The following is a 10,264-nucleotide window of genomic DNA, read 5'->3' on the forward strand; positions in this document are numbered from 1 at the left end:
ATGATGTCTTCGGCTACTTATGAAATTATAGTTTACATTTTTTTAGTGCTTTGAGAGATTTTGGATTTTGGAACTATTTCATTAGTCTTTTATAGTTTGTTATGTTAAATCTCTTTTAAGGATATTTTTTCAGTACCTATTTGTTGTTAATTGTATGACTTGAGCATTAGATTTCTATAAATAAAAAAAAATTGATAATTTAGGACGGTGGTCTAGTTCAAATTGGTTTCTTTTGTTCAATGTTTACGTGGTCTAACAATCACTTATGTCATAGATTGGATAGAATTTTATTTAATTTTGAATGGGTGTTTCTTAAAATGAAGATTTGTTACGTAACCTGTCTTTTATTCCTACTATTTTTAATGATGAGGATAAAGTTCGATTTAATAATTGCCCAAATTACATTTAGATTTAGAATATCCTTATGGATATGGACAATGATGTTGTGGCTGATCCTAATGGCTTTACTGTTTCTTTTTATCAAAACTGTTGGAGTAAAAAAAAAATCTAGAGCGGCGGAAGAGCTCTGCTAGGGTTAGGATTTTTTTGGCGATTCGCTTCGTGCTTCTCCGGAGAAGGGGCTGGAGGGATCCTATGGATCCCTCCGTCTACGACGATGCTTTTCCTCTTCTCGCTAACCCTATCATCTCGTCATCTGCTGCGGGGAAAAAAATACCACGTTCTTGGGATCGAATACTCTCGGGTCCACCTTCCAATGCATGTGAGTTCTTGATTTCTCTTTTGCCGACTGAAGAAGAAATCATCAACTTCCCTTCGGAAGATATTGTGGATGCGGTGGATGAATGGGATCTTGCTCTGGTTGGGTATTCGCTTGGGAAGAGACCGTACTATGAGGCGCTTCTTACTGCTGTGAAGAAGCTATGGAATCTCAAAGGTAGTATGAAACTTATATCTCTTAGTGACGGTTTTTTTCTGTTTAAGTTTTCTAGTGCAGAAGACTTTGACCTTGTCTGGTCTAGAGGTGCCTGGTTTATTCTAGGAAAACCTTTTATCTTTTAAAAATGGACTCCTCACTTCTCTCCTATTCGTGAAGAACTCACCTCTGTTCCGATCTGGTTTAAGATTCACGATCTTCCTTTATGTTGCTGGACTCCTGTTGGAATTTCTAAAATAGCTACTAAAGTTGGTCATCCTTTAGCCGTTGATGCTCTCACTGCTTCAAAATCTAGACTAACTTACACTAGAGTCTGCGTCCAAGTGGATGCTTCGGCAACTTTTCCGGAAATTATTCCGATATGTGTGGATGGAAAGATTTTCAATCTTAAAATCCAGTATGAATGGCGTCCTACACTTTGTGCTCACTGCAGATCGCTGAACCATTTAACTTTGAACTGCTCTGCAAATCCTAAACCTGATATAAACCCTATTGCTAACCCACCCAGGGGAAGAAGCAAGAGCCGTAGACCAAGGCCGCACTCACAAAATCTGAAAGGTCTGCTTCCTTTACCTAATTCTTCTAACTCAATTCCTGAACTGGCTAATGATCCGCAAGAGAAAAATGGAGATACTTCTATGAACAGAGATGACATGAATGCTCCAAGGTTAGATAATAATGTTGCTGATATTGCTAATCAAAACATTAGTCTAACTAATCACGCGGATAACGTTAAAAACAAGGGGCTTATTTCTGAGGATGGGGTTAGTTTTCAACCTGTTAATGAGATCATTGAGACTACGTTGAATGTTGAGTCTAACACTTTATTAGGGTCTAAAGATCCTACTCACATTCTGACAGGGACTAACATGAAGATTCCAAATCTCAATTCACCCACTTCTTTGAATTCATCTTCTAATGCTTCTACGGTTCGTTCTGAAGGACAAAAGGCTTTAAATATTTTCTCTTCTAACAAATTTAGTGTCCTTCAGGATGCTAATGAAGCAGAATCCTCCTCAACTATGCTAGGTGAGGATACGGGTGATCCTATAGAATCTACAGCTAAATATAAAAATGATAAACTGGAAGTCTCTACTTCTAATAAGCAGCACTCTTCTGATCCTTCTTCTCAAAGACAAACTAGGGGAAAGGGCAACCGGAAAGGCCCTTATCAAAAATCCTAGTTATCCATGACTTGTCCATCCTTAGCAGCTTGGAATATCAGGGGTTTTAATAACCCTGATAAAGTTCTCTGTTGTAGGAATCTGGTTAATGAGCATAGGCTTGACTTAATTTGTATTCTTGAGAATCGTATCAATTCTTCTAATCTCCTGGATCCTTGGTTTTGTTCTACTCACAAGGTTTTTGACAATGAACAAAGTTTTAATAACTTTGAGAAGGCTTCTTCTGGAAGAATCTGGATTAAATGGAATTTGGATAAAATTTCTTTTATGCCTAATTTCTCTTCCTCGCAAATGATCTCGGGCCATTTGATGATGGGATCTCATTCTCTTATGATTCTCTCTGCTGTGTACGCCTCTAACTCTTTTGATGAGAGGAATAAGCTATGGGCTGATTTGGGAGCCGTTAATCCTCAAGGTTCCTTACCTTGGGTGGTGATTGGTGACTTTAATACTTGCAGATTTCAATCTGAAAAGAAAGGAGGGAACATCTTAGCAATTGATAGGCTAAATCCGTTTAACTCCTTTATATTTGACAATAATCTGTTAGAACTCCCTTCCTCCGGAATTTTTCACACTTGGTTCAACCAAAGGCTAGACAATCCTATTCATCTTAAACTAGAAAGAGCTTTAGTTAACGAGGCTTGGATTAATCATTATCCTAACTCTCACTATCTAGTATTGAGTAGTCTGGTTTCAGATCACTCTCCTCTTATTCTTAGAGATCAACATAACCTCAATTCTAAAAAGAGGTTTATGTATAAAAACTATTGGAGCCATATTCCGAATTTCTGGAGCATTTTATTGAATATTTTTTAAATCCCAGATTCTGGGAATCCTATTGTCAGTCTTTATAAAAAGCTGAAGCTTTTGAAAAGAGAGATTAAAGCAATAAATTGGAGTAATTCCAATCTTATTGCTAAAAAATGTGCTTTATTGGTTGAAAAACAAAGTAGATATCAAAGGATGGTTGATATTGACCCACTTAATAGAGATTTATGTGGAGATCTCAAAAAGATCACGGCTGAAATCAATTACTATAACTCTCTCCATGCTTCTTGGATTATTCAGAGATCGAAAATTAATTGGCTAAAAAATGGTGAGGATGACCTGAAGTTTTTGTATTCCAAGATCAGGAATAGGAAAGCTTTTAATGGTAGCTCTCTTGTGGCTGCTACTCAACATAATCATGATCAAGAGAATAGTAACATTCCTAGTATCATCCAGCTTTTCCAAAAGCTTTACAACTCTGCACCTCCTGAAATTAATGATGTTGGTATTATTCCTAAAGGCAAAACTTTATCTGAAGAGGCTTTCAATTCTTTAGTGAAACTTGTCACTAATGAGGAAATTCGTTTAGCCATTAACTCTGGCAGTTCTAACTCGGCGCCGGGACCTGATGGATTTAATTTTGATTTCTATAAAAAAACTTGGAGCATTACTGGCCCTCTTGTCTGTAAGGCCATTAAATCCTTTTTTTGTAAATGCTATTTACCTATCAGTGCCAAGGCTACTGCCATTGCACTTGTTCCTAAGAGATCTCATGCTGAAAACCTTCAAGATTTTCGGCCAATTTCTCTGTGCAATGTCTTTCACAAAATTATTGCAAAAATATTGGCAACTCGTATGAAAAATATTATGCCTGATATCATTGAGATCAATCAAGCAGCTTTTATTCCCAATAGAGTTATCTCTGATAACTCCATCTTGGCTATGGAAATTATTAATCTTTTCAAAAAGCATTATAAGCTGGATCTATTTTGTGCTAAATATGATATTAGGAAGGCATTTGATATAGTATCCAGGAAATTTCTTTTTGCTAGAATGGCTGATAAAGGTTTTCCCATTATTTTCATTAATTGGATCAAAGCTTGTATTAACGACATTTATTTCTCTATTTGTCTGGATGGATCGATGGAAGGATTCTTTTCCTCTTCAACCGGACTAAGACAAGGTTGTCCACTTAGTCCCTTTTTATTTTGTATCGTCATGGATGCACTTTCATGTCTTTTAGATCATAACTCTGATGATAATGGGTTTGAGGGATTCAAAATGGAAAATTTTCAATTGACTCATCTTTCTTATGCGGATGATCTTTTGGTATTTGGGAAGGCTGAATCAAATAATTGTGCTAAGCTTATGAGAACTCTTAGCCTATTCTCCAAGCTTACTGGGTTGCAGTTGAATTTACTGAAAAGTTCTATTATTATTTCACCCCATGTTTCTAACCCAAGTGTCATTTCAAATGAGCTGCAGATTCACAATATTTCTACTAAGTTCTCTTACTTGGGAATTCCTTTATCTTTTAGTAGAAATAAGATTACTGATTTTGCTCCTCTCTTGGAGAAAATAACGGTATTACTGTCAGGTTGGAAGGCTAGGACTCTCTCATTTGCTGGCAGGTTGCAATTCATTAAATATACCATAATCAACTCTGTGGCGTATTGGATTAGGAGCATGATTATTCCTAAGTCTATCTACAAGTACATAGGAAAGTTATGCTCTAAATTTTTATATCATGGGGACATTGATAGTAAAAAAATTCACCTAATCTCGTGGAAAAATACTTGCAAACCGTATTATTTGGGTGGTTTGGGTATTGCATCTTTTCAAGCCTTAAATTTTGCTTACAATTGCAATACTATTATGAGATGTTACAATTCAATCTCTACACTTTCTAAGTGGCTGCTAGCTAGATATTCATCTCCTTGGAAACCTACTCCAGCCTATGCGACGGTGTTCTGGAAAAGCATTTGTAAAACTGCTGTAGAGACAAGGGAGAAATTCAATTTTTTTATTACTAACAATAGTCCTATTTCTATTCTTTGGGACCATTGGTGTTTGGGAAATACTATCTATGAAAAAATTCAAAACAGCCACATTGATTTAGCTATTGACAGTCAGCTGGCGAGCTGGATTAATAATGGGGAATGGTGTATTCCAGACACTGTTAATTCCTCTATTAGGAATTTTATCCTGAATATGCACATTGATAATGATGGTAAGAAGCATATAGGATGGGATAAGAAGGAAAATGCTAAGTTTAAAGATTTTTATCTATCTTATTTTGCGAATGATATCCAGTATGATTGGCACCAGTTGGTTTGGCATTATAAACATGCTATGAGGTATTCTGTTTATTCCTGGATGGCGCTTAGAGGGGGATTAAAAACGTGTGACGTTTTGGCTGTTAGGAATATCCAGGTCAAAGATAACATTTGCAATCTTTGTTATAGCAATATGGAGACTATTTCACAAATGTTATTTGAATGTGACTATTCTTTTAATGTGTTAGTAAAGCTGATTCCTTCATTCCAGACACATTATTTTAGGCCAACTGTTTACTTAGCTCTTCTTTATATTGATAATAAGGATAAGGCTAAAAAGATCAAGGCTGGTCGCCTTCTTATTCTGAATGCTATTATTTATCATATCTGGATTGAGAGGAATAATAGAAGGTTCAAGTCTTCTGCTTTATGTGCCAATTCTCTGATAAAGAAAATTTCAAAAAATATTAATATTAAGTTGATGGGATGGAAAAATGGCATTGAGGTGAAAGAAGCTTTAAAACTCTCTTGGTAGAACATTGTACTAGGTTGGGTATCAATGCCTGATGCCAACCCATCTATGATGAAGTATTTGAAGTGATTTATCTCAACTGTGAACCATGGATTGCTGGTATCATTCTTTGATGCTCGATCCTTTTTGTAAGCAACCGGGAGATAACCTGTTACCATCGAGAAGTATTAATTAGCAGAATTTGTGCTGCGGACAATGATGATCATCTGCTATTCTTCTTTTAGATGGCCTTAGTGGCAACCAAAGAAGATTGGGTGTGGGATTTGAAAGGTTTTCTTTTTCTGAGTCCCAGCAACTCAAACTATCCAGTCCGTCTATCAGATTTCAGACATTTATTCCGTCTCCAGCTGAGTTTCTACTTCTCTGATCCGTTGAAGGAAGGCTGCTTCAGAATGTCAAAGTTTTTCTGATTAATTGGTTCTTCAATTTTTCTGTTTGTTCTGTATTTGCCTTTTATTTCTTTTTCTCTGAATTCTGGTAGCTTGTTATTAGGCTGAATTGTTATGGTTTTTATTTCAGTTATCTGTAAGCTGCATTGTTTTAATAAAACGGGCTATGCCCTCAATTTTCCCAAAAAAAAAAAAAAACTGTTGGAGTATTATTAAAGATGGCCCTTTACGAGTTGTTAAAGGTTTCTTTATAGGTATGGCTATTCCTAAATATTTTTCCAGCACTTCTATTGTTCTTATTCGTAAATGTGATAAACCTACTTTTAGGATATATTACAAACCGATTAGTCTCTGTTCTACTTTTACTGAGATTGTTTTTAAAATTCTAGCTTCTCACATGGCTAATTTCCTCTCCAAGATTATTTCTTAGTACCAGAATGGTTTTATTAAAGGGAGGAGTATTGTGGACAATATTTTGTTAGCTCAAGAACTCATTCATGATATTAATGTGAAAACATCTGGGGTTAATATGGTGATTAAACTTGACATCTCAAAAGCCTTTGACACTATCAATTAGAATTTTATTTATAAAGTTTTGCATCATTTTGGTTTTAATGCATAGAGTTCGCCAATCTAGAAAAAACTCTTGTCTATAAGAACAGTTCACTCATCCTTGGCTAAATTTTTAAAAGTAGCTTTAGGTTTGTTTGGGATGAAATTTTTGATGTTTTTAAGAGTATTGTTTTTGTACAAAAATTTTAATTTTTGTACTAGAAAGTTATTTTAAAAAACAGTAAAAAAATAATCTTAAATAAAACCTAATACTAATTAAAATTTGAAAACTAAGTGTAGATAAAATGAAATTTGAAAAAAAAACAAATACGCTAATGCGGAATACATATTATGGAATAATTTCTGTGTTTATGAGAAAACAGAAAACATTTCAACTTCGAAATTATAGGTTAGAAATCTAACATTTATTATAATTATTTTTTTGTTTCTAAAAATCAATTTGAATTCATGCCGGGTAGGTCATGTATGAAGTCATACATTTATTAAGAGGTTTGATGGAGAAATATAGAGAAAATAAGGAGGATCTACATATGATATAAATTTATTTATAAAAAGCATATGATAAAGTTCCGAGAGAAGTGCTATGTAGAGTTCTTGAAAAAAAAAAGAGTAAATAATTGTTATATTCAAATCATTATTTATATGTATGTATGAGCTATTACCTGTATTCAAACATAAGGTGGTTTGACCAAGTATTCCCCTATTTCGATTGGGTTAGATCAAGGATTAGCCTTAAGCTCATATCTTTTTGCTTTAGTCATGGATGTTCTCACTAGACTTTTACAAGAGGATGTACCCTGGTGTATGTTTTTTGCTGATGATATTCTTCTTATTGATAAGTCTAGAGAGAGAGAGAGTTGAAGGTAAATTTGAATTATGGAGGTCAGCCTTAGAGTCTAAAGGTTTTCTCTTAAGTAGATATAAAAAGGAATATATGGAGTGTAATTTTAGTAGTAATAGACCTAGTGAGGTGATTGTGACTTCGGGTGATACAATCAATAATAAGAGTTATGGTGAAATCGATGAGGATATTATCAATAAAATTCAAGTTAGATGGTTGAAGTGGAGGAATGCATCAGGCTTGTGTGATAAAAAAGTACCCCTAAATTTTAAGGGAAAATTCTATAAGATGGTGGTGAGGCATGCAATGCTTTATGGTGCCGAATGTTGGCCATCAAAAGAGAAATGAGCATATACGTGAAAAGGTTGGAGTAGCTCTAGTAGAAGATAAGATTAGAGAGAGTCTCCTTAGATGATTTGGTCACATAAAACGATGGCCTTCTGATGATCCGGTTAGGAAAGTAGAGGTAGATTTGACTTATGTTAAGAAAGATAGAGGAAGACGTAAAAAGACTTGGTTAGAAAAAATTAGAAATGATATTTCTTTATTAGATTTAAACGAGAATTTGACTTTTAATAGGACATAATGGAGAAAAAAGAATTAATGTAGCGGACCCCACATAGTGGGATAAAGGATCGATGTTGTTGTCTTTTTTATGTGATTTGAAGTTTAATTTCTTTTATTTTTTAGTTTAATAAGTGTAGTAATTTTTAAGTTTTTTTTTATAATAATCGTACGTGAATAGTTGTGATGATTTAAGTTTGTGAATGGTAATTTTTCAGCTTTGTAGTTTTATTTAAATTTTTTTCTCCACTTAATTTTTTTCAGTTAATGTAAAAAATATCTTAATATTTCATCATTTAAATAAAAATGATTAGAATAATTGATATGCACCAAAAATCAACTTGATCCAGCAAGAATCTCGAAGAATATTTGAGTTGGAAAATTCCAAAATTAAATTCGGGACCGTATTTCAACTTCAACAAACGTATAGTAAAACTTAATGTCTCAAAGAGATCAACCCAACGATACGAAAATCGGTCCAATACGAACCCAAATGGGTCCAAATCGAGGGCCTTAAGCCTATTTAAAAGATTCAAAGCAAAAATTGAATGATCAAATAATATCCACTACAGGAAAACACGCGATTACCGTCGGAATTTCCGGCTGATATTTGTGCGCCGGTAATCACGACGCAGGTAATGGGGCATTGTTGTGCCAGAAAACCTACGGCGGATTTTCCGGCGCCAACGACGCCGGAAATGTTCTGACGATATTGGCGCTGGTCTATGTGTCGGAATAAACCAATATCTCACTATTTCCGTCGCACTTTAAGGCAGAAAATCACCGGCATAATTACCGGCGGATATTACGTCGGGCTACTTAAACTCAGTGAAACAAATCCGACGAATGTTGCGCCAGAAACATTACCGGCATCGGATCCGCCGGAAAATCCGTCGGCGAAAGCCCTATTTTCATAAACCGAGCCCCTCTGGCCCGTCACTTCTTTCCTTCCGTTCTCTCACCTTGCCCGTAGATTGTCGTCGCCCTCCATCGCTCGCCCGTAGATCGCAGTTGCTCGCCCGTACATCGCCGTCGCCGACAGTCAGAGGAGTTTGCCGATGAGTCTCATAGCTTTTGTGGTCGCTTCACCGCCGACGGTCGTTCATCTTCGCCGATGGAAGGTTTTGTTTTTTCATTTCTTTGGACGAAATTTTTTCCTATTTCAGTTGGATTACATAGATTAGGTTTAAGAACATATCTTTTTTTCTTTAGCCATGAATTTCTTTTTTTGCTTTAGCCATGGATGTTCTAACCATATATTTGCAAGAGGATGTACCCTATTGTATGCTTTTTTTCTTTAGCCATGGATGTTCTTACCATACATTTGCAAGAGGATGTACCCTATTGTATGTATTTTGCTTTAGCCATGGATGTTCTTACCATACATTTCCAATATAGATGGCCTTGATATCTCCAAGTGTTGATTTAGGTTGTGGGAAGGTAGTACTAGCCTTTGGAATGCTTAATCATATTGAGAATAAGTGTCTATTATGGAAGATATACATTTTTTGAGAATAAGTGTCTATTATGGACACTTATAGAGAGAGTCATTAATAAGAAAACATGTTATTAGTAGAATTCAAGTTGGTTGGTTAAAGTGGAGGAATACATCAAACCTGTTGTGTGATACAAAAGGACCATTTAAACATGTAGGTAAAATTCTATAAATGATGGTGACACCTGCAATACTTTATGTCACATAATGTTGGCCATTAAAAGAGAAGTAAAAAATTAAGTTGAGTATTATAGAGATGAGGATGCTCAAGTGGCTGAGTGTCATTACTGTTAGAGACAATGCTAAATGGAGATAATGCTTCAGGCCTATTGTGTTATATATAGTGGAGGAATGTTTCAGGCCTATTGTGTGATTGATATAAAAGTATTGCAGAGATGAGGATGCTCATGTACTTGAATGAGTGTCTTTACTCTTAGAGACAATGCCAAATGATCATAATTTTCTACAAGCACCCCTATCTTTTTACATCTCTCTATAATCAGTTTTAGATCTACTTAAGCGCGATAATCCATTACTTATTTGCTCTTATATGTAGGTTATGGATATTAGAAATCAAAGAAGTTGGATGTATAACCGATTATCTCAAGGTCGGAAGACATTAACAGATGAATTCATTAATGGGGTGAACTTTTTCATTCAGCAAGCGAAGCGACTACCCAGCTTTTTATCAGAAGGAAAGTTTCGATGTCCATGCTCTAAACACAAAAATCTAGTGCACCTAGAACC

General features: G+C 35.3%; 1 protein-coding gene across 1 annotated transcript; it reads left to right on the top strand.

The window, feature by feature from the left end:
* The first annotated feature begins 2,085 nt into the window (after nucleotides 1–2,085).
* Nucleotides 2,086–8,939, top strand: LOC114578859. Its single transcript, XM_028692394.1, has 4 exons — nucleotides 2,086–2,494; nucleotides 2,903–5,628; nucleotides 8,595–8,722; nucleotides 8,795–8,939. Exons 1-4 carry the CDS (start codon nucleotides 2,086–2,088, stop codon nucleotides 8,937–8,939), a joined length of 3,408 nt encoding a protein of 1,135 aa, XP_028548227.1.
* The last annotated feature ends 1,325 nt before the right edge of the window (nucleotides 8,940–10,264 follow it).

This window comes from Dendrobium catenatum, unplaced genomic scaffold (genome assembly GCF_001605985.2).
Source record: "Dendrobium catenatum unplaced genomic scaffold, ASM160598v2 original_scaffold_190442, whole genome shotgun sequence".
Lineage (NCBI taxonomy): Eukaryota > Viridiplantae > Streptophyta > Magnoliopsida > Asparagales > Orchidaceae > Dendrobium > Dendrobium catenatum.

What these genes read in the sequence shown, in the direction of transcription:
- LOC114578859 (XM_028692394.1), top strand. Translation starts at nt 2,086, where the DNA reads ATGACTTGTCCATCCTTAGCAGCTTGGAATATCAGGGGTTTTAATAAC. An exon ending in GGGAGCCGTTAATCCTCAAG is followed by an intron (nt 2,495 to 2,902) that starts GTTCCTTACCTT and finishes TTTAAATCCCAG; the next exon opens with ATTCTGGGAATCCTATTGTC. An exon ending in GATGGAAAAATGGCATTGAG is followed by an intron (nt 5,629 to 8,594) that starts GTGAAAGAAGCT and finishes TATCCACTACAG; the next exon opens with GAAAACACGCGATTACCGTC.